Source organism: Ursus americanus, chromosome 7, assembly GCF_024610735.1.
Source record: "Ursus americanus isolate L20-20 chromosome 7, mUrsAme1.1.p, whole genome shotgun sequence".
NCBI classification, from domain to species: Eukaryota; Metazoa; Chordata; class Mammalia; order Carnivora; family Ursidae; genus Ursus; species Ursus americanus.
The window spans coordinates 13,884,720-13,909,263 of NC_142133.1; the positions used below are offsets into that span (position 1 = coordinate 13,884,720).

Consider the following 24,544-nt stretch of genomic DNA (forward strand, 5'->3'; position numbering starts at 1 on the left):
GGGCTATATTTTCCTGCTTTTTCCTGTTTCTTTGCAGGTCTTCCATTCCTCTGTTGCTGAAAACTGGGTATTTTTAGTAATGTAGGAAATCCCATTCTTTCCTCCTCCCCGGTGTTTGTTGTTGCTCTTTCTTTAGTGACTTTCTTGAATTTTGTAAAATGTGTTCTTTGTTGGGTGTGGCCACGTGGTGAGCTTATTGTCAGTTAATGACTGGAAGAGTTTTTTTTTTTTTTTTTGGAAGAGATTTCTGAACCGCTGTTGAACCATTCATTCTCCCAGCCTTTGCTGAAGGGGCTGTGTGTGTGTGTGTGTGTGTGTGTGTGTGTGTGTGTGTTGGGGCATGCTTCAACCCTCTGACAGGCAGTCTGTAGTTCTACCTTAGTCTTCATTTTCTGCTTGCACGGAGTTTCAAGGTTAGCCAGAGGTGAGAGATCAGCGCCTTCTCAAGTCTTCTAGGGCATCTGCACATGTTCTAGATTCCAAGAAATCTGTCAGACTTTTTTTTTTTTAATGGTCTTTTAAAAAATTAACATATGATGTATTGTTTCAGGGGTACAGGTCTGTGATTCATCTCTTACACAATACTCACCACAGCACTTACCCTCCCCAAAGTCCATCACCCAGCCACCCTATCCCTCGCACCCCCTCCACTCCAGCAACCCTCAGTTTGTTTCCTGAGATTAAGAGTGTTTTATGGTTTGTCTCCCTCTCCGGGTTCTTGTTTCATTTTTTCCTCTCTTCCCCTCTCATCCTCTGCCCTTGTTTCTCATGATCTCACTGATACATGGAATCTATGATAATTGTCTTTCTCTGATTCTGTCAGACCTTCAAAGGCCAGTATGGTCACCTCTTCCCCCAGCTTTTAAAGTTTTTGGTTAGTCTCTGTTGAGCCCCAGTTGGTAACACCACCTCAGGCAGGTGTGATGCGAACCAATTGTTGTTTCTGGCAAATACCTTGGCAATAAGGCATTTCTCTGATAAAGGAAAAAAAAAATCCCAACTGAAAGTGAGTGCCAGAAAGGTCGAATAGTGAACTCTAAACTTATTCTGCCCCTCCAGTGGCCCCTGGTTTTTAGCTACGGTAGTTCTAAGTTTGAGGTTTTCAAGGCTATTGTGGATCTGAGGGGCATGAGTTTAAGTCCGGTTAAAATGACACAAAGCTTGCTATTTTTCTTGCATAAATACTTCTTGTATTGTTGAAAGCCTTTAGCTAGTTTCCAGAGTTCTGAAACAGTGGATTTTTAGTTTTTGCCAGCATTCTCCTTTTTATGGTAGAGATTTTAGAGGTCCTTCTCCCACCATTCCACAAGTGCCCCCTATATTACAAAATTTTACAATGGAGTTTTAGCACTTGTTTTTCATATAGCAAGGGTCTCCAATATCCTAGGTGACTGGGATTTCTTTCTGTCCACTGCTGTGAACTACCTGTGGAAATATTTCAATTCTGAAAAAGAAAGTGCTCTAAGAAAGCTTAGAAACCATATCAGAGGCTCTCAATAAAATAGAGACGAAATTTGATTTTTCCGGTCATAAAAACAGAAAAATAATTTATAGTGGTCTATAAAAAGATAGTTGTAAAGATAGTTTTAGTACAAAATGAAAACCCCAACCATGTTCTTATTCTCAACCTCCACCCAAATTCTTATTCTCAAATGCTGGTTTTGCATCATACCTTGCCTTGAATAAGTGATGCATTTCTCAGAGAGCTTGTTTCATCATTTCCAAAATGGAGATAATACCTGACAGTGGAGGAGGGCAATAAGTAATGTAGGTGTTAGTATTTTTTTTTTTTTTTAAGTAATCTTTACATCCAACGTGCAGCTCAAATTCATGACCCCAAGACCAAGAGTTGCATGCTCTTCTGAGTGAGCCAGCCAGGTGTCCCGTAAGTACTTTATATAGTAAAATGCCATGTTCAGTATATGCACATGAGATCAAGTTGTGGTATATCTTAACAAAAGCTATGATGTTGTAAGGACTAGATAACATGTAATATAATATGTAATTAAAGCATTTAACATAGAAATACCAAATTTAAAAACTACTTTAGAAAATTTTCTCTTGGACTATGTACATTTCTCTATAAAAGTTGATTTATCTTCAAAATTTGTTTTGAATAGTTCAAAAGACACACACCCCCCTTAGAAATCTCTCCTGCCTGTCCCTTGCACCTGTTCTTTTTTCTTGTCCCTATTCTCTTATCCAAATGTGTGAAAATATTAAAATGTACCCTCATAAATTTTATCACATTTGCAATATCACTGTGAAGTAACCTGTTACCACCATTTTGTTAATCATAATGGCCAAGACAGTAAATTGGTTCATTACACAGTAAGTAGCAGGGCTGGGACTCAAATCCAGGCTTGCTGATACCAGGGTACCCACAGCAAACTTTGTTTTTCTGCCTGATGAACTTTTTGTGGAATAGGGTAAATCTTCCGGAAGACTGTATATTGAACTATGTTCTTAAAGTATTTGCCTTTCAGATCGGTGGACCAGACAGTGCCCGGCTGACTTCTCGTTTTGGGGAAGAATATGTCAACATCATGAACATGCTTGTTTTCACACTCCCTGGAACCCCCATAACTTACTATGGGGAAGAAATAGGAATGAGAAATATTTTAGCCACAAACCTCAATGAAAGCTATGATGTTGTAAGTTAACAATCTAACTATGTGAAACTAGAGAATCTACCATTCCTATTCTGCTGAAAATTATTACTCTGTTTTCCTTTCTAACTATTAGCGCTCTTGCCTGGGAGCTTAAAAATGCTGTTTCCTAAGCCACACAACTGAATGGTAGAGCCCAGGAATCCACATTTTAAAGATGTTTTCCACCTGATTCTTAGGCACACTAGAATTTGAGAACCTGTGTTTTGAGTTTGGAACATTAATTATAGTGCTTGTCTGTAGTGCTAGATTTCATCTGAACACAGCACAAAGATTCTTCATCTTGATAAATGTAAATGCATAGCCTCAGACGTGAGTGATTTTTATTTTTTGTTTGAGCTATGGATATCAAAATTGTGTTGGGTGAACCTATAATAATTTGTATGGTTAGCTTTCAATGTAGAAGATCCAATTCCCCTAATATTTGGCGTGCATTTCCTAAATTTGTGCGTGTGCATTCAAGTGCAATAACCAGGTCGGATAAGAGGATAGAATTTAGGCTCACTTGTACATGCTGCATACTTGAACTATCACTGTACCATGGAATGAACTGGTAATGGTCCATCTTTAAATCCTACCTTACTCATTTTTAGGGACAAGCAGCAAAAGATTCCAAGCATGTACCAAAGTCCAGTTACTATATGTCACTATTTTTCCAATTAAAAATGTGAAGCTGGTTTAGGTACTGAATACTGAAGCCTTTTCATTATGAATGCTAATGAATATAAGTATTAACTAAGAAATACAGGGAATTAAATAATTATGAAATAAATCATGGCCAAATGATATTTCTTTTACTAACTAGATCACGGTTTTCTTTTGACACAGAATACCCTCCTCTCAAAGTCACCAATGCAGTGGGACAACAGCTCAAATGCTGGTTTTTCTGAAGCCAGTCACACCTGGTTACCCATCAATTCAGATTACCATACTGTAAATGTTGATGTAAGTATCAATGGAACTGTTATATTGATTCCAGAAACATGTAATGAGTCTCTGTGCTGACAACATACAGTCACGCCGAGGGTACCTACAACTTCAACAGATGCTCTAAGTCACTAACATGAACTTGTCTTGTAGGTTCTTAAGTCATGTTTTTGTGAAAAAAACAAACTGGTACAGAAGTGCACCATGTGAATTATTGTACAGAATATACAACTGTTCAGTGGAATGACTTTAAGAGCTTTGAGCTCTTTTAAGATTTTATTTATTTCAGAGAGAGAACATAAGCGGGGTGGGGGAGCAGGGAACCCGATGCAGGGATCAAGCCCAGGGATCATGACTTGAGCCGAAGGCAGATGCTTAACCAAGTGAGCCACCCAAGGTGCCCCTAAGAGCTTTGAGCTCTTAAGGAAATTTTATGGAAGTCTTTCAATAAGCCCAGCCATCTGTCTTCCTTTCCTGCCCTCAAAAGAGAAGGAAGGAAGGAGACCATCAAGGCTATTTACCTGGAGAAACCAAGACATGAATAATTCCTAAAAGTAGCTGTTCTGGAAAAGCACACCCGTTGGCTTTTGCCTATATTATTTTCTGTACTCAGGTGATCAAGTTTGCCAAATTCAGCTGGAATTGCTGGAATCTGTGCATTCCTGTTTAGAAAATTTGCTCAATTTGGCAAAGTTTATACTAAAGTACATTTCCTTAGGCCAGAACAATATGAAATGGCTCCAGGTGGAATCATGTACCAGTGAAAATGTCACTGGAAAACAATCTAAATTACCTCAGAAGAGAAATTACTGGCATTCCATGAGACGTAAAAATTTCCCCTTACCGCAGTCTACTATTTTTGGAATAAATTACCGAAGTATAGTTGACATATAATGTTACAGTAGTTTCAGGTGTATAATGTAGTGGTTCAATTCTGTACGTTACTCAGTGCTCCCCACCGTAGGCGCAGTCTCCCCAGGTTATTCCGTTTTGAGCTCCTGCTCCTACAACGCCTCACGGGCTTTTGGGATAGTATTACTTTTGCTTCATATATTCATAGGTCCTTGAAGACAAAAATATATTATTTAAACATCTGTGTTTAGATTTAATCTCTTGATTTTTGTTATGTCCAAAATGTTCCCATAGGCCAATCTGAGTCCAAAATGTAAGAAATCTTACATAAAAATGTATGCCAGAAGATGGAAAAATGCAAACACGAAAGGTTTTTTTCCTGTAACACTAACCAAGCCTTTCAAATAATCATGAGTAATGTTTGGAGGGATGCCGAATTGTAACAAAAGTTACAAAAAGTCAGGGAATGCTATTTAATAAAATATATCCATAAAAGCCCTAGAGATAGGTTAAGAATTTAATTTCTAAAAGTAAAATTAAGCTTCCCATAATTACTAGAGATTTGCATTGTGATACTCTGTCTTCAGTTGCCTAAGTAAATGGATTACCAAGAATCACACCACATATGAGAAAAATTTAAGAAGAGAGACATCACTCTTAACAGTGTAGAAAGTAGAGGAGATATAGCAAACATAAGACTTCATTATTGATATATTGTTTTATGGAGTCTCACAATTCTTTTAAAAAAGTGATTGGGGTGCGTGGGTGGCTCAGCTGGTTAAGCGTCTGCCTTTGGCTCGGGTCCTAGGATCAAGTCCCTCAGTGGAGAGCCTGCTTCTCCCTCTGCCTGCCGCTCCCCCTGCTTGTGTTCTAACAAATAAATTTAAAAAATCTTTAAAAAAAAAAAAAGTGATTAGAGATCTTAGAAATGTAGAACACTGTAAAACACTGAAATAGAAATTCTAATTAGTGTGCTGGAAAACTGATCCAGACTCTCCCCTCAGAACACACTGTAAAAAGGCAAATAATAGTGTAAAGAGAACAGAGGGAAACATATAATCCAAGAAATAGAGAAAACTCAGGGGTATTTATCTTTTCTAGAATGGCAAGAATACAGGCAGAAACTAAACTCCAAAACAGATTGCCCAAGCAAAGGATTTGAGAGTTGCACTGGCTTTTCAAGTGGATCCTAGAACACATTAGTACCTTAATCTTTAAAGCTGTGATGGAAACTTGATTCTAATCCTAGAGTCCTATATCCATTCCAATTAGCATTCAAGAATATAGACCTAGACCAGCAAGGACCCCAATTTTTCCATATAGAGCCACTTTCTGAAAGAAGAATCAGCAACTAAAACAAAATGAATCTAAAAGACAGACATGATGTGTGGGGTGTGCTGGCTGGCTCAGTCAGTAGAGCATGCGACTCTTGATTTCAAGGTTTTAAGTTCAAGCCCCACATTGGGTGTAGAGATTACTTTAAAAAAAAAAGATATGACGTATAAAATACAGTAAGGAAAAGAACTTAAGGATATTTTTGGATACACAATGTAAAAGAAGGTAAAGAAGGTGTTCTGGAACAAAAATCTTAGTGACTGACTTCTAAATGGGAAGTTGAGAGAACATGTGAGCGAGCAGGCTACAGCACTCTTTTCGGGGCATGGAAACAGGAACTTGCTCTAGATTTGAGCTGCCTAGTGGCCATTCACCACTAAGACTCCTAAACAGAATGAAAAATTCACTTCCTGTGATACACTAGCACCGTTTCTAGTGGCTACCACGTTAGCTCAGATACAGAACACTTCCAGCACTGCAGGAAGTTCTGTTGCACAGCATTGCTCCAAATGTCAAGAGAAGTATAATTTAAAACGGGCATTACAAATTTAAGGGTATAATTTTCAAAGAACATTAGAAGGAAAAATATTAACATCAAATCAATTTGACACTAAAAAGGATGAAAACAATAGTACAATTATAAACAAAAGATAAAAAAGGGCTATAGGATTAGGTCTGAACATACAGTAATCACAAATAGAAGTTAAATTCACCCGTTAGAAGATAAAAACTCTCAGATTAAAATAATATTTAAAAATTGCTGCCTGGCTATAGCTATCAAACAAAAAAATGCATAAAACCTTTTGTCCTAGTAATTTCATTCCGGGAATACCTGTATATGTGGAAAATGATAAATATTCAAGGATCTCTACCACAGCAATGTTTTTAATAGAAGATGACTCTGGGAATGATTTAAATATTTTATCAATAGAAAGCCAGTTGAATCAGTTATGGTTAATTTATATAATTTATACGATGGACTAGTATGAAGCTTTTAAAAAAAGCACTGCTATTATGAAACCATCTCTAAGATGTACTAAATAAGAAATAGTGTCCATAATGGTGTATCATGCCACTATTTGTATAATGAAAAAGTATACCTACATATGTTTGCATAGGCATAAAATGTATCCTACATAAACTAATAAGGTCTATTTCTGAGAGAGGAAGTGAAAAGCTAGCTAACGGTATTAAGAAAAACCTTATTCTATATATTCTTCTTATAAACAAATTTTATACTGTGTGCATGCATTTCCTATTAGAAAAATAATGTTACAAAAAGCAGGTGTGGAAATATTTAATAGCAGACAAAATAGAATTCAATAAGAAAAGCGTTATGAGACAAATGCAATTTTCAAAAATTGATAAAAGAACATTCCACTACAAGTCATGAATCTGTGCATCTAACAGTAGCTCCAAAATTTATAAAACAAGTACTATGAGAAATGCCAAGAGAAACTGACAAATCCACAATTACAGAGAGACATGTCAACATACTTTTAGGAAGCAGACACAAATAATAGTTAACACTTACTGGGCACTTCTTTGTGAGTGGCACTGAACTAGGCTTTTCCATGCATTATCTAAGGCTATAGAAAATGTTAATAGTAATTTGACAAGTCATATACATATACCATATACATGTACCATAAATACCTTTGTACCTGATAACAGAGAATAAACATTTTTTTCAAACATTCAGTAATGTCCACCGAAGACCACACATTAGGCACCTGCCCCCAAACAACAATGATAACAGCAACAACAGCCACCACCACTGCAGTCAACAGAGTCCAAGGAAATGAACACTACCACTGATTTGGCAACAGCTCTTATGAAGACTAATTTGGCGTTATGTATCAAGTGTCCATACTCTTTGACATAGTAATTGTCTTTCTATTCTAAATAAATAACCCAAATATGGGGGAGGCACTGAAAATATTAGAAAGTTGAATGCTGAAATGAGAGAGACGGTTAAGTATGGTATATCCATCCAATAGAATTTTATCCTGTCATTATTAAAATGACATTTTAACATAGTAACAGGCGAGGATGCCTGAAATGTTAAAGGAAAACACGACATTAAACTGTATATGTTCTATATAGCTGTGAAATAAAGCCTGATCTTCCTTATGGACATGCATTAAAGAAGTACGGTTTTTAACTTTCCCTTTAGGCAGCACTTTGCATCCTTTTTTGCAACTTTCTGTTCACCATTAGCTATGCAAGGAATACATGTCTGAAAGTAACGCAACCCACATTGCTACAAAAAAGAACAGAGAGGCCCTCAGAGTCCACAGTGGCTGCTCTTCTACCAGTTACAGTGTAGCATAAAGGGACTGTATTTAGGCACGTTAAATACCAGATAACTTAGACATGGACATTCGCTTTGGAATTCCTAAAGTGGAGTCAAATTTGGTCCCTCATCATCTCTGGCCAAGATGTAGCAAAGCACTGAGCAAACAATGACTCCCTGCATTTGCGCTCTCTCTCAATAGTTAAACTATTCTTACTTACCTATCAATACTTACAATTTGGTAGTCATTTTAAGGGGCAAAACCGAGGCAAATTTTTTTAGGAAATAAGGTCCTAGTTGATACTAAAAATATATTTTAAAAAAACCCCAACTCTTAGAATCAATTTTTTTTTTTTAAATAGGTCCAAAAGACTGACTCCAGATCAGCACTGAAGTTATATCAAGAATTAAGTCTGCTTCATGCCAACGAGCTGCTCCTCAGCAGGGGCTGGTTTTGCTATTTGCAGAATGACAGCCACTCTGTCGTGTACACAAGAGAGCTGGATGGCATCGACAGAGTCTTTCTTGTGGTTCTGAATTTTGGAGAATCAACAGTGGTAAATCTAGAGGAAATGATTTCCAATATTCCCAGAAGAATGAGGATAAGGTTAAGTACCAATTCTGCCTACAAAGGCGGTGAAGTTGATACGGATGCCATTTTACTGGACAAAGGAGAAGGCCTCATCCTTGAATACAACAGGAAAAATCTCCTTCATCACCAAACAGCTTTCAGAGACAGATGTTTTGTTTCCAATCGGGCATGCTATTCCAGTGTATTAAACATACTGCACAGCTTGTGTTAGGCACCTTTATGAAAGAGATGAAGACACTGGCATCCTGTCTATTATAAGCATTTGCAGTAACTTCACGTACAGCATGCTGCTGGGTAAATATAACTGGTTTAGAAAAGGTTCCCAAATGTTTTTACAAAATAATAAAATTATCGCTTCTAGAACTTGTAACTTTATTGAATCAATATAAGAGAGATGATAGGAACACCTCAGGACTCCAGATTAGAAAGATCTGGTGAATTCTAATGTGAAGAATGTTACCTTTTTTCATAAAATACAGGCATAGAAATTGCAGGATAACTTACTAAAGTGTCTAAAAACGTTCACTAGCAAAGAGGCAGGACCTTGATTTGTAAACTTTTCAAAGAAAATGTTAGAACAGACAAAAACAAAGCTGTTCTGAAGGAGGTGGGGGAGAGTTGTGCTGTCACCAATCCTTCCTTCACCCCCAAGTCCATGTCCTTCTGAGGAGCATGGTTTGAAAACTACTTTCGTAGGTTAAGGGGCATGTGCACCAATGAGAGAACAGTATAAGCAAGTGAGATGTACACTAGACAAAACTGGGATGGAGAAGCAGATTTTAAAAAATTACTAACTTAAAAAAAAAAATCTCACTTTTGCTTACCCAACTGGAAATAAGACTATGAAATATTTCAGTGTGTTTCCAATTCCCATGGAATGCAGCATTTCAGAATTTTAGGTACTTCTTAAGATTCTCAAAAACACTGGTGCTGTCAAGTCCAAGTTCCTCGTACAAGAATTTAATTTGGGCTGTGATCTAAAAGAAACACATTTAAAAATTAGAGGGCCTTTGTGGTAAAACTCCAGCGCTAATCTCTTTGTCCATCTTCACCCAAACCTTAAGTCAGCGATTTGTGGCAAGAGTACTTTTATTATTTGAGACAGAGGCAGAAGGTGCTCCCGACAATTAAGATTACATTACTTTAACAGGGCTCACGTACAAGTTTTAAGAGGGAATCCTTTTTCTTGACTGAGTCAGCGTTCCTCTTTCCCCCTTGGGCCTCAGCCACAGACCAGACAGTTACGAAGCAGCTGTCATAAACCCTGCTTCAACCACTGGAATGTTGACTACCACACATCTCTACTTGGACATCTGTCAACTGAGAAGGGCTTGATAACGTACCTTTTTGTGAGAATCCTCAATCACATGATTGCCTCCAGGCTGAATATCTAAAACAACATTGGGGGACTGATAGCCTGAAAGAGTTAACATATGAAACAATTAGAAGGGTTTTTTTGAGACTCATTTCTCCCCTCTCCTCCCACATATGCTATTAAAATAACAGTGAAGGAAAAAGGCATAAACTATCATCACCAAGAAAGAGACGGGGCAAGCAGAAGACAAGATTTCTGAAACAGAGAAAGCAGGAGGAAGACCAATGGCTGAGGACACTGGATAGAAATTACTTGTAGGGCCACATGGAGAAGGTTGTGATTCAAGAGGAAGCCAGACAGGCTCTGTGAAATCAGAGTCTTGTGACCTGGAAACAGCTACTATTGCAATGGGTATGAAGCATGAAGGTGAAAACAAGGTGACTGAGAACTTGTATGTGGGTCCGTCCCCTCCCTGAGCCCAAAAGGTCTTACTAAGGAAGAAAGGTACGAATTCTTATCCAATGAAATGGAAAGATCTAGAGAAAATTAAAGCAGCTAGTTTGGGCACTGAAGCTCCACAGCAAAAGCTTTAGAATCTCTTTTTTTAGAAGTTTCCAAGAATAATGGCTCAATTAATATTAAATGAAAGAGTGTTTTATGACAGTACATCTATAAGTTATATTTGATGTTTATTTTTCTTTGTGCCTTGCTTACCTTATTTTAATATTACCTTTCAAAAAGAGGCAAGGCAGGTATAGTTATTATATATGCCTCAAGTGAGTAGTCATAGAAAAACCAACTGTTTGTCCAAAAGCATGGGCAGATGACTTAGTCTATAGCATAAAGTGTATTACTGAGTAGTATGTGGAAGGTACTAGTCCATTTAGCTATGTTCCCTGCATATAGGTGGTCTCTTACCTTCACCAGTGTTCTTAGCATGCTCTGTAATGGCTTCATTGAGTTTCTCAGCATAGTTTACAATTCCTTTTAGAGGTACACGCTCATCGTTTTCGTAAGCCGTGATGTGAATGGAAGGATAATGCTGAAAGAAAACAGATGCATAGTTTACATTATTCCCTGTGGTCCCTTTCTACCTTATAGATTATGAAAAAGAACTACCTCCAATTTTTTCATATAGGTGCTAGATATTTTCTCTCATTTGATATTGAGAGACCTATAGTATGATAGTACTAGACCACTTGTATCTGGAATAGCCTTTTGTTGGCTAGCGAGGCCATGACCGTATCTATTCTCCTGAACTATGAAATTGAGAGATGGTGCTGAAAGGTGTTTGGGTATTATAAGCAGAAACGACCTACAGCCCTAAATTCCTGCCTTGGCATGGGTAAGTATCCTTTTCAATATCTCTTCTATCACTTTAGGATAGTGTATCAGAACTGTCTTTCACTACCTGTGGTTTAATATTTTGATAGGGACAGTAACGTTTTATGTAGTTCTTGTGTTTTTCATCAGATGAAGGATTCCCCCATTCCTCTAATTCTTCTAATGTCAGAGGAAGTGTAGTGTCCATCATGGTGTTGAGAACATCCAAAAAAGGTGCCTAAACAAACAAACAAACAAACAAACAAAGAAGGCAAAGAAATTTAAACCTTTTTAAGAAATTTAAAAGTTGTTAAAACAAGTTTCAGAAAAATATTATATTTTATGACTATACATGCAGACATGAGAGAACAAAGGTCAAGAAGCCATGTGGATTCCCAGGAGGCAGACTACTCAGTCCTTAACTAGGGCCTGTGATTTATAACTGGCCTTTACAGTTTTCAGACTCTGAAAGTGGTAACTTTATATATCATGTTTATATATATGTATATTTTCTAATTTCAGTGTTTTAGTTTGATGCCTTTATTTATACATACATTTTATATAAAGTAATAAATGCTACCACTTTACAGACATTAGAATGGGTACTATTTAAAAACAAACCTGAAAATAAGTGTTGGCAAGGTGTGGAGAAACTGAACCCTTGTGCAGTGTTGGTGAGAATGTAAAATGATGCAGGTGGTATGCTAGTTTCTCAAAAAACTAAACTCAGAAGTACCATATAATCCAGCAATTCTATTCCTAGGTATATATCCCAAAGAATTAAAAGCAGGGTCTTGAAGGGTATACCCCTATTCACAGCAGCATTATGAACAACAGCCAAAAGGTGTTAGCAATCCAAGTGTCCACTGACGGATGAATGGATAAGCAAAATATACACAATGATAAAATGGAATATTAATCAACCTCAGCAAGGTTGTTACGATAATGGATGGACCTTGAGAAACATTATCTAAGTGAAATAAACCAGTTACAAAAAGACAAATACGTAGGATTCCATTTATAGGAAGTATAGATAGTCTAATTTATAGAGACAGTAGAATGGTGATTCTGAGGGGTAGGGGCAGGGAGAATGGGGGAGCTGCTATTTAGTAAGTGTAGAGTTTTGGTTTTGCAAGATGAAGACTTCCGGAGATTGGCTGCACAACAATGTGAACATATTTAACACTATTGAACTGAACACTTAAAAATGGTTAAGATGTTAAATTTTGTTATTTTCTCACAATTAAGAATGAAAAAACACAACATGAGTAAACCAGTCAGTTGGACATTTTATATTTAAAAAAAGGCAATAAATGTTAATTGAAGAAAATTTTGAAAATATTCAAACTGAAAGAAGAAAAAATCATTCACTGGCTTACAACCAGTATTAAAACATTTAATAAAATGGCAGCTGCTTTTTTCACTTAGCTTATAGTCTTTTGTTAACATGCTTTTCAGCTTTCTCTTGTAATTAATAGTAACCTAGTGGGCAAATGCGATCCTTTCTGGCTGCCTAGCATCTGGACTCCTTTTCTGCATTTAAACTATCCCTAACCTTATGAGGCTCTGCCTCTCACTAGGGAGGTGCTAAATGCCAGGTAGTTCCTTTCTCAGTTTTCCTAGCAGCATGGAGTAGCCACATGACTTGGGTCTACCCAATCAGACATAATGTGCTCCCAATTTTGAATGGGAAGTTTGTGGCTCAAAGTAGGGACCACAGAGAATATTTCTGGCAAAAGTGCCACATCTATACTGAGTTTTTAGAAGCAGCACTGGCAGTACGAGTGACTTGTGTCCAGCAGTGGTGGCAGTGATAGCTTCACTGGGCCAGTTTTATGATCTATTTTGGACATGTTTCTGGCTGTGTAGCCTCTATAAGACTGGTTCTATACCTGCCTTTACCCAATACCTTTTAATAAATCCCTTTTCTGCTTAATTTCATCACAGCTAGTTTTTGGTGCTTCTAATTAAAACTATGACTCCTCTATTGTTGGATATTTAGGTTGATTCCACTTCTTCACTATTACAGGCAATGTGGGGTAAATATTCTTTTTTTTTTTTTTTTAAGATTTTATTTATTTATTTGACAGAGAGAGAGACAGCCAGCGAGACAGGGAACACAAGCAGGGGGAGTGGGAGAGGAAGAAGCAGGTTCATAGTGGAGGAGCCTGATGTGGGGCTCGATCCCATAACACCGGGATCACGCCCTGAGCCGAAGGCAGACGCTTAACGGCTGCGCCACCCAGGTGCCCCTGGGGTAAATATTCTTATACATACGTTTCTGGTTATTTCCTTTCTAATTTCTAAAAGTCACAGTTTAGTTGTATTTTCTTTATACTGTAAGTAACTCTGCTATTATTATCTTTGTACATAGGTTTTCTTCCCTCTATACTTAGCATTTCTTCTTAAAAAAGTACATTTATAGGTCAGGATTAATACTTAATTACTTAATAGAAGCTATAGTGTATACCCCACATCCTCAAAATAAAAGAAACCTGAAGATAATTTACTCTCTCCATCCCAGTCATAATTTTCTAGAGTGTCTGACCAGGAGCAGAATGAGGAAGGTGAAATGAGTGGCTATAACATAACTTCATAATTTTGGACACCAGGAAAAGACTATACAGTTGAGCCTTGAAGGACAAAGGTTTGAATTGTGAAAGTCCACTTATGCCTGGATTTTTAAAAATAGATATACATACATACAGTACTGTATAAACAAATGTATTTTCTTTATGATCATCTTAATAACATTTTCTTTTCTCTAGCTTATTGTAAGAACACAGTATATAATATATAGAACATACAAAATATATGTTAATCCACTGTTTATGTTCCTGGTAATGCTTCTGGTCAGTAGCAGGCTATTAAGTTTCTGGGGAGTCCAAAGTTGTACATGGACTTTTGACTGTGCCATGGGGGTGGGGCAGGGCGTGGGGTTGGGGGTGGTGTCGGTATCCCTAGCCTCCCCTCCATGTTGTTTAAGAGGTTTTTAAGATCAAAGCAAGATATTTCAACTACAATACAGAAAAACTACCCCTTAAAGATCTTTAAGAATGGAGTATTTAAAAAAGGAGAGCCACTAACATCTAGGACTGAAATGTTGATGGGCAATATAGTCAAAGGATTTTGTGGACTCCCTGATTGCCTGACTCCCTGAACTAGTGAGTCATATATGCTCTGTCTCTTTTCCACCAAGTCTGAATGTTTTTTAAAAGTAAGAAATAACTAATGAGAAAAGCCATTAATATCCTTCAGTGGAAATTCTCAAAAATTAATAAAGAACACTGTCAGGGAAAAAGAGGATAAAGGATAAGTAGTTAAAGTAAATTCAGAAGTTCGCCCAGAGCCGTAATTCTGTGTTTAAAATTTAAAAGCTTTGTTATACTCTTGTGCTATGGTAAAACTGTAACAGAAATATTCTTTATAAAGCAGACTATGGCTTCATGCCTCCCTACTCTGTACATAGTAGAGAACAGAGTATACTCACCTCCAAAGTCACAGCTCTCAGCAGCTCTGGATTAGAATTACACAATGCTCCCACAAGCACCCCTCCAGCACTGAAAGCAGTCAGGGTTGTTAGACTTGGCTGAGAAAAGCCTTGGCCATGAAGCGTCTTAATGCAAGCCTCTAAGTCAGCAAGGCCATTGAGTTTTTTAGTTAGACGGCCATCAGCGTGCCATTGGAGGCCTAACTCACCACCACCTCTGAAATTAAAGAGCAAAAAAATTTTTTAGTGGGGAAAAAATATTAATGATATAGGTCAGGGTCAGCAAACTGTAACTGGTGGGCAATATTTACCCAGAGGCCCCCCCCCCGTTTTTTTTTTTTTTTTTTTTTAATAAATGGCCTTAGAGCTAAGAATGGTTTTTACATTTTTAAACGTTGGGAGAAAAAAACAACCACCAGGAATATACAATAGAGACCATCTGTGGCTTACAATGCCTGAAATGTTTACTATTTAGTTTTTTAGAGAAAAGGTTTGCCAACCCGATATAATCAAAAATGGATTTAACAAATATGTTTTCTAAAAAATAAGAGTCACCGTCATTTTCTTTTTATTCATTCATTTAAAGGAAGCTCTACACCCAATGGAGGGCTTGAACTTATGACCCCAAGATCAAGAGTTGCATGCTCCGACTGAGCCATCCAACAAAGCATCCATGTTTTGGGTGCTTGCTACTGTTTACTAGGCATTGTGGCTAAATGCCAGCCTTAAAAATATAAAAAAGCAAAAATCTCTTGCCCTGAAGATCATTTTGGGGGGGAAGAAAACAGCTGCCAAGCAATGTGGTTGCTGCTTTCACACAAGTGTATTTAGGGCTATCCTAGAAGCAGAAGAAAGAACATCCACCTGTCAGGTTAGGGGTATATACTCTCTAAAACAAATTCTTAAGAAGATGATACCTAAGCTGAGGCTTGGAGGAAGAATATGAGTTCCCAGAAGTGCAAAGAAAGGGAAAACATCAAGACCCGGCAGGTGCAAAGGCACAGAGGGGAAAGAGTTTATCATCTGAAAGGATGTAACAAGGCTGGATATGTAGGCTGTGTAAGGCTGGAGTGCAGGACCTGTTTGGGTAGTAATGACAGCTATTACTACAGAGATAAGCCAGATCATGATGGTAAATGATATACTGAGAAGTTTGGATTTTAGTTTGGAGATGGGGAGGTGGAGAAATATTTTAAGCAGAAACAAAATACTTGTGTCTTGAAAACAGCTAAAATAAAATGGACGTTAGAGTGGAAAAAAGATCTAGTTTGAGAGACTATTTTAGGAAAACCTAAACTCAAGGGAATTAAATGGAAATAATAGCAGTACTAAGATAGTACACAGAATGATACATCAATTCTGGTGCAAGATCCTAAAAATCTATCCTTTTGCTTTTTGGATCAACTAGTCTGTTAAATCCACTTCCACCAGCATATGTTTGGGAATACATATATTCAATAACACAGATGAGAAAATAAACTTTGGTCCCTGACACACTGTTACGCTGGACATCTGTCACAATGTTCTAGCACTCAAATGCCAGGTGAAATGTTGTTGACTCACCGAACATGGCAATATGCTAATATCCATCCATCGTCCACCAACACCCGCCTTTCAGGTCTGAAATTCATTTTTAAATCCATTCCATAAGCTCCATATACATGTACCAGGAGAGGTTTCTTCTGCAAGTCCTCAGAATCCGTTTTGTGGAAAATTGTCATTGGCACTGATTTTCCATCCTGGAAATGAAAAGTTACTATTTTGCTAAGTAAGAGTCTTTTAAAACAGTTTATCCCTAATTTTATGCATTGCTTATTGATGTTGAGCCCAAACTTCATTTAATTAAGGTACCAGAGAGGTGCCTGGCTGGCTCAGTCGGTGGAACATGGGACTCTTGTTCTCGGGGTTGTGAGTTCGAGTCCATGTTGGGTGTAGAAATCACTTAAAAATAAATAATAATAATAATGACAACGGAGTTATGGTCTTGAAAAATACATCATGGTTCGTCCCCATTTTCAGCTATACTGCTGGCCTGTAGTATTAACCAGAAAAGAGCACCAAGACTCTGGCTTGAGAACAGTTTATTAAATGCAGCTTTTCGTGATAGTAGAGTGATTTTAAGGAGTTCTTCACTACCTACTATTAATTTTTTTCTTTCTTTCAAGATAAGTCAAAATATACCTATCAAGGTTAGGCACACCAACACAGCATTTTGCCTACACTTATGGCTAGATACTCACATTTCTCATCTTTGAATATTTATAAACATGCTGATTTAAGTTTTAACAGCTCAATTTTCTGTCCTCTATAGGCAGTCCTCAACCATTAGCACCAGAATTTCTTACTGATCCCTACTGACATCCACCCTCATCCTCTTCAAAGGCCTATCTTTATTTTTAAAATGTTTAAAGGGGTTTAAGTAAATTTATAATTTCTTTTTAAAGATTTTATTTGACAGAGGGGGAGAGAGAGGAAGCACAAGCAGATGGAGTGGCAGGGAGAGGGAGAGGGAGAAGTAGGCTCCCTGCCGAACAGGGAGCCAGATGTGGGGCTCGATTCCAGGACCCTCGGATCATGACCCAAGCTGAAGGCAGATGCTTAACCACTGAGCCACTGAGGTGCCCCTGAAAACTTAACTTTGAGACAACAGAATATTGCCAAATAAGGAGGCAGTCTTTCGTCATTCCTTATCACACTCAACTTGTTAACAACAGTGTAACTGGAGTTTCACTTCTCAGATTCATTCTTATAAAATGAGGTACATTAATTTCTACGAATTGTCTTTTCATCTCCCTGCCTCTTCCCCATCTTAAATCAAACAGAGAAAAACTTGCTGGTTGAAAACGCTGGTTGAAAACTTATGAAAAGGACGAGGTGAGAATGGTATGAAGTCTGGTGATGGGTGGATCTGAGTTCATCAGCAGTGTAAAAATACCTGTGGAAACTTATAGCAGCAGGGCGCCTGGGTGGCTCAGTCGATTAAGTGCCCAACTCTTGATCTCGGCTCAGGTCATAATCTCAGGGTTGTGAGACTGAGCCTTGTGGCGGGCTCCCTGCTCAGCAGGGAGTTTGCTTGAGATTCTCTCTCTCCTCCCCCTCCCCACATGCACTCTCTAAGTAATAAACCTTAAAAAAAAAAAAAAAAAAGAATATTATAGGAGCTTCCACTGAGTACTTGTCTCCATTCTTCTCTAATTCATAAAGCATCCCTGGGTTCCCCAAGAACTAGCTTTACTGTTGTTTCCATTTGGGGCATAACTACATTTTGATAGACTGGTATAATCCCACATTACTAAAGCAGAACAAAGCCTAAATATATTTTGTTGTCAAAAAACCAAACACAAAAATCTGGAAGGTGATACACAGAATGATATACGATAATTATATCTAAGAGGGGTAGCAAATGGGACTGAAAGGTAGGCATCTAAACTTTACACATTCTGCATTTTTCCATTTCTTCTAAGAAATGTGTACTGCTTTTGTATTATTGAAAAATACATACTTAAATAAAGCTATTAAAAGTAAATCAATGAGTTAAAGAAAAATATTCATAAAGACAAAAGGCTGCGTCACAATTCATTGCCGGCTCATATGAAATTATCTGATGTCTGATATACCAAGGTCTGAAAATTCCTTAAATCCAAGACCACAGTTTATTAATTATTCCTCACTTACACAAACTGTCTTTTCTACTTTTCACTCCCCCCTCGGTCTTCCCTCTTTTACACTGTACTTTGGCTTATTGTCCTCCTTTATACTTCTTTTTAAAAAATTTTATTTAAGTTAGCTCTACACCCAACGTGGGACTCAAACTCATGATCCCAAGGATCAAGTCTCATGCTCTTCCGACTGAGCCAGCCAGGCACCCCTTCCTTTGTACTTCTTTTTTTTTTTTTTTTTTTTAAAGATTTTATTTATTTATATGACAGAGAGACAGCCAGCGAGAGAGGGAACACAGCAGGGGGAGTGGGAGAGGAAGAAGCAGGCTCATAGCGGAGGAGCCTGATGTGGGGCTCGATCCCAGAACGCTGGGATCACGCCCTGAGCCGAAGGCAGACGCTTTAACGACTGCGCTACCCAGGCGCCCCCCTTTGTACTTCTTGAATGCACCATTTCTCCCTCAATTTAGGGCCTCTACACAAAATGGATTCCTCCTGCCTCCTTTCTAGCTTAATTCTTAACCATCTTAGAGGTCCTACCTGAGACATCACTTCTTCAGAGAAGCCTTCTCTGATCTCTCCAGCCTAGGGAAGGTCCCTGTGTCATGTTTCCACTGTACTCAGTACAGCTTCCCTTGCAGCATTCAGTACATTAGCAATTACTCCTTCCACATCAGTCATCCTCCCCGCTAGATTTAAGCTCCATGAAGGCAGGCCTATATCAGTCTAGCTCACTCTAGTCAAATGCTTACCACCTTCACAATTTTTGCCGTAACGAGAAACCAACTTTGACTATTTTTTTTTTAAAAGATTTTATTTATTTATTTGACAGAGATAGAGACAGCCAGCGAGAGAGGGAACACAGCAGGGGGAGTGGGAGAGGAAGAAGCAGGCTCATAGCAGAGGAGCCTGATGTGGGGCTCGATCCCAGAACGCTGGGATCACACCCTGAGCCGAAGGCAGACGCTTAACTGCTGTGCCACCCAGGCGCCCCTGACTATTTTTTTTTAAGTCAACTTTAAAAATTCAAATATAAACACGTGAACTCAAGAGCTTGATATGGGCTAGTTATACATTTTCTAATCCATGTTAAAATAAATATACCAATATTAAAGTCAAAAAAATATCCATGTAGCCTCTAAAAATCAGTTGGGTTTTACTGGTGCATGTGAGACCCACTTTACAAAAGCATGCTACTGTCACAAAGGCAGCGCCCGCACAGTGCCCGACAGCTTGCATGCCTGAAGCCGACGGCGGCGCAGAGTTGGGATTATAAACATTTACCTTGCTTTTGGCTTCCAGACGTAAAACACGACTAGTCTTTGTGATTGGGTCTTCATGCCCAGTTTCCTCAAACAGTTTGCCCTCTGCAAACTTGTATGTGTAATATTTTGGGGGGCGTATTGGAGAGCAAAGCTGAAACGGGCAGTTCTTCGGGTCTGAATTTGTATCCATTATGAATCCACAGGCCCAAGGAGGGAGCTAAAGAAATAAAAGTTATTTTTACTCTTTATCTAGACATTAAATATCAGTAAGTAAATTTCTGAGTCTGCTACAAACAAGATGATAAGGACATCAAGTTTACTTTTATCCATTATACATAATGCCTCATTTAAATTTTATCTCAGCACAAACAAATGTATTTTGAGTAACAAATGAACGGAACTCTACAGTGATGACCAATAAAATAAGGAAAAATTATAGGAAAATGGTTTATCATGACTTCTGTTTTTACATGAAACCGCCTTTAATAAAGATTATTTTGGGTGTAAACTTGAACAGTGCATAGCAAAATGGTTAAGAAAAAGAGCAAATCAAATACTAATTCCAGAACCCAGCCACATCTCCAGGTCTCTGTTCTCCCAGAACATGAAATCTCTCTCATCTGTTTTTAATAATTTACCAACCAGCCCTTCCCCTGCCGCCTAGACAGCCACAGTGAGGACAGCGATTATTCCAGGGCTACAAACTGCTCAGCAGCACTAAAGCATTTACAATTTGTTTCTAACTTTAGCTCCCAGGCTAACCATTGTGAAGAACAAAACCTTTCCTGGCATATCCACTCTGAGAGACTCACAGCTATTATGATTAGGATTCTTAACTTTAAGAAAAAAAAGGAAAGGAATCAAAATTTATTCTCTCAGAGCAGCAGGGTCCAGTTTCAAGCCTGCCACTAACATCCCCTCTTACACCTTTCAAAGAACTCTGGTAAGCGTGCTGACAGAGTGTAAGAAATGGTACCGAGAGTCAGAACATTAAAAGAAAATTGCCTTTCTTTTCCTGAGTAATTGTAGAAAGAACAAATTCCTTAGAAAATCAGAGGTCTTGGCACAGCAATGTCACCGGTGGGCACTATTCAAAAAGGGTAGGTGGGGGCTGTGTGCATAAAGAGTGCACCATCTAACCTGTAGAAACTACAGCCAAAGAGCTTACGTTCACAGAGCACGTCTTGCAATTAATCCAAAGAATCTAGCTTCCTAAAACACAATAAGGATAAATATTCATAATGTCTCTTCTTACAGAGAGTTCCTAATTTACTGGCCTCAGGTTGAGGATTATGTTCAAGGATAATGTTTACTTAAGTGCAAGCCATAGAACTGGAAAGAAGCATGTGACACATCAAAGTTGGGAAGTCTTGCAGTATAAATGGAGTAAACAGAGACCTTAGTGGGGAAAAAGCATCACCGCTACTCACCTTGTAACCAGGTTTCAGAAAGAAGGTACATGGTGCCTTGGTCCACAGAGGCACAAGCTTTTCTGTTCTTTGGTGAAACTTAAAAAAAAAAAAAAAAAAAAAAAAAAAAAAAAGGGTTCTGGGGATGCCTGAGTGGCTCAGTTGGTTAAGCGTCTGCCTTTGGCTCAGGTCATGATCCCAGGGTCCTGGGATCGAGTCCCGCATCAGGCTCCTGGCTCAGCAGGAAGCCTGCTTCTCCCTCTACCTGCTGCTCCCACTGATTGTGTGCTCAGACAAATAAAAAAAAAATCTTAAAAAAAATAAAAATAAAAAAGGGTTCCATGTGCCCCATGTGGTAAGCGGTCATACTTTTAGACCAAGTGGTTCCAATAAATAAAAAATTCTTTTGGGTGTATTTCTTAAAGTACTGGGACCAAGGTTAGAGTTTTCACATAACAAAACTGTTCCATGGTTACGTACTTAAAGTTTGTCCAGCTCATGTGGAAAGAAGCATTAACCATCTCAAGGATATCTTAAGCAGATTTCCTACTGAGATAAACCTGTAGTACCATCTGGGTATATTAATGGGCAGCACCCAAGAATAATTTTAAGTTGGCTAGGTGATAGGCAGATATTTCTTAGATACTTGACAGAAACAGTTTCAGCTTTGGCATTCTACCAGCAAATCATAATCATTTATTTCACTGAAAGAAAGATACACACTGAAAGAAAATTGGCCCAGATATGTAAATACCTCCATGTAAACTGATGTTAGTACAGAGCAAAAAAAACTTCCCAATTTGCTTAAATATAACCAATTAAAATATCATAACTAATTAAAATATCATAACTTCTTTTTGTGAAAAAAAAAATTACCAAGATAAACTGATGATATGATGACCAAGGATAGGAGGCAAATATATTAAGGACTTTACATTTCTGTTGCTCAGATTGAGTTTAAAAAGCCTTTTAGTCAAGTGCCTACTGGGCAGAGATGTTACATACAGAAATACTTTATAATCCACTCATAGTTTGGCTTAAAGATTTTGTCCTTTGTAATTGACACTGTCTATGCATATTAATCAGTTATTATCCAGTTGATGAAAGGCTCTCATCTATAAAATTTTCTTTAAATAGATCCTGGTATAGAATATAGATTTGATTCCATGTGTTGATGACTCAGAACATTATAACAAGACCTAATAGGTACTACAGGTTGGGAAGTGTCAGGGAATGAAGAGACAGAGAGTAGAGAATAAATTAAAGACATGATGTTCCATCGGAGACACTCCTGGAAGCCCCAGGCCTGGAGAACAGGGGAAATTACATTGCAAGGCATTATAGGACCTCTTCTTCATAAAGCCATTACCCTAAAGAACAGGAGACATAGCTGACTTTCCTAACACACAGAAATAGGCGCAGAAACTTAGACAAGATGAGAAGAGGAGAATTTGTCCCAAATGAAAGATCAGGACAAGGCCACAGCCAGAGATCTAAGCGAAACAGATATAAGTAACATGCCTGATGGAGACTTTAAAGCAATGATCATAAGGATACTTACCTGACTTGAGAAGAGTGAAGACATTGAGTGAAACCATTAACAAAGATAAGGAATAACAGAGCAGTGATAAAGAGCTCAATAAATGAAATGAGAAACACTTGATGGAATGAATGAATAGCAGAGGAACAAATTAATGACCTAGAGGACAGAATAATGTAATCAAGATGAGTAAATGAGAGAAAAAAATTATGCAAAACAAGAACAGACTTAGGGAACTTAGTGACTCCATCAAACATATTAACATCCATACTATAGGAGTCCCAGAACAAGAGAGAAAAAAGGGGACAGATTATTTATTTGAAGAAGTAATAACTGAAAACTTCCCTAATCTGGGGAAGGAAATATATCCAGATCCAGGAGGCATACAGAACCCCCAATGAAAATCAACAAAAGCAGACCCATACTAAGACACACTGTAATTAAAATAACAAAATATAGTGGTAAAGAAAAAATATTAAAAGCAGCAAGACAAAAGAACACAGTTACATACAAAGGAAACCCCATAAAGCTATCAGTGGGTTTTTCAGCAGAAATTTTCCAAGCCAGACAAAGGAGTGTCATACGTATTTAAAGTCCTGAATGGGAAAAACCTGCAGCCAAGAATGCTCTATCCAGCAAGGCTATCATTCAGAATTGGGGAGATAAGGCATTTTACAGAAAAACTAAAATAAGGAGTTCATGACCACTAAATCAGCCCTGCAAGAAATCTTAAGGGGGATTCTTTGAGTGGAAAGGAAAGATTAAAAAAAGACAGCATGATGGTAGGAAAGACAAAAGCACTAAAATGAATATTTTTGTAAAAAACCAGTCAAGGAACTCACAAAATAAAAGAATGTAAAATATGACACCATATACCTAAAACTTGGGGAGGAGAGGAGTAAAGAATGGTTCAAACTTAAATGACCATCAACTTAATATAGACTTCTGCTGTATGCATTAGAGGTTATATATATATAAAAACCTAATGGTAACCACAAATCAAAAACCACTCATAAACATGCAAAGAATAAAGAAAAAGAAATCCAAATATATCACTAAAAAAATGAGCAAGCCATGAAAGAAAGAAAGGATCAGAGAAAACTTCAGAAAACAACCATAAAACAAGTAATAAAATGGCAATTTAGCGCATACCTATCAACAATTACTTTGAATGTAAATGGACTAAATGTTCCAATCAAAGATACAGGGTGACAGAACATATAAAAAACAAGACCATTGATATGCTGCCTACAGGAAACTCATTTTAGACCTAAAAACACCTGCAGATTAAAAGTGAGGGGATGGAGAAACATTTATCATGCAAATGGATGTCAAAAATGAAGCTGGAGTAGCAATACTTATATAGGACAAAATAGATTTTAAAACAAAGACTGTAACCAGAGACAAAGAAGTACATTATATAATACTAAAGGGGACTACCCAACAAGAAGATATAATAATTATAAATATTTATGTACCTGACACAGGAGCACCCAAATACATAATACAGTTAATAAGAAACATAAAGGAACTAATCAGTAATAATACAATAATAGCAGGGGACTTTCATGCCCCACTTACATCAATGGACAGATCACCTAAACAATCAAAAAGGAAACAATGGCTTTGAATGACACACTGGACTAGATGGATTTAACAGAAATATTCAGATAATTCCATCCTAAAACAGCAGGACACACATTCTTTTCAAGTGCACACAGACCATTCTCCAGAACAGATCGCATACTAGGCCACAAAACAAAGCCTCAACAAATTTAAAAAGATCTGTCATACCATGCATCTTTTTGGACCACAGTGCTATGAAACTAGAAGTAAACCACACAAAAAAACTCTGGAAAGATCACAAATACA

At 37.8% G+C, this 24,544-nt stretch overlaps 2 protein-coding genes across 8 annotated transcripts in view; one reads left to right on the forward strand and one right to left on the reverse strand.

Annotated features, from left to right (window-relative positions):
• SLC3A1 (solute carrier family 3 member 1) overlaps nucleotides 1–24,544 on the forward strand; it is a 55,391-nt gene that overhangs the window by 25,871 nt on the left and 4,976 nt on the right. For 2 of the 3 annotated variants that reach the window (XM_087863361.1, XM_045771804.2), the window contains 3 exons: nucleotides 2,487–2,654; nucleotides 3,498–3,614; nucleotides 8,442–9,034. In XM_087863361.1, coding sequence (XP_087719487.1) covers nucleotides 2,487–2,654; nucleotides 3,498–3,614; nucleotides 8,442–8,882 — 726 coding nt within the window. In that variant the 3' untranslated portion in view covers nucleotides 8,883–9,034. Of the gene's footprint in view, nucleotides 1–2,486; nucleotides 2,655–3,497; nucleotides 3,615–8,441; nucleotides 9,035–24,544 lie in introns of those variants that run through there. The other variant, XM_087863362.1, reaches the window with a different exon arrangement.
• PREPL (prolyl endopeptidase like) overlaps nucleotides 7,065–24,544 on the reverse strand; it is a 51,562-nt gene continuing 34,082 nt past the window's right edge. For all 5 annotated transcript variants that reach the window (XM_045771799.2, XM_045771797.2, XM_045771801.2 and 2 more), the window contains 7 exons: nucleotides 19,743–19,940; nucleotides 16,363–16,538; nucleotides 14,800–15,016; nucleotides 11,398–11,547; nucleotides 10,905–11,028; nucleotides 10,015–10,088; nucleotides 7,065–9,648 (listed from right to left, as the gene is read on the reverse strand). In XM_045771799.2, the coding sequence (XP_045627755.2) occupies nucleotides 9,559–9,648; nucleotides 10,015–10,088; nucleotides 10,905–11,028; nucleotides 11,398–11,547; nucleotides 14,800–15,016; nucleotides 16,363–16,538; nucleotides 19,743–19,940 (1,029 nt within the window). In that variant the 3' untranslated portion in view covers nucleotides 7,065–9,558. The remainder of the gene's footprint in view (nucleotides 9,649–10,014; nucleotides 10,089–10,904; nucleotides 11,029–11,397; nucleotides 11,548–14,799; nucleotides 15,017–16,362; nucleotides 16,539–19,742; nucleotides 19,941–24,544) is intronic.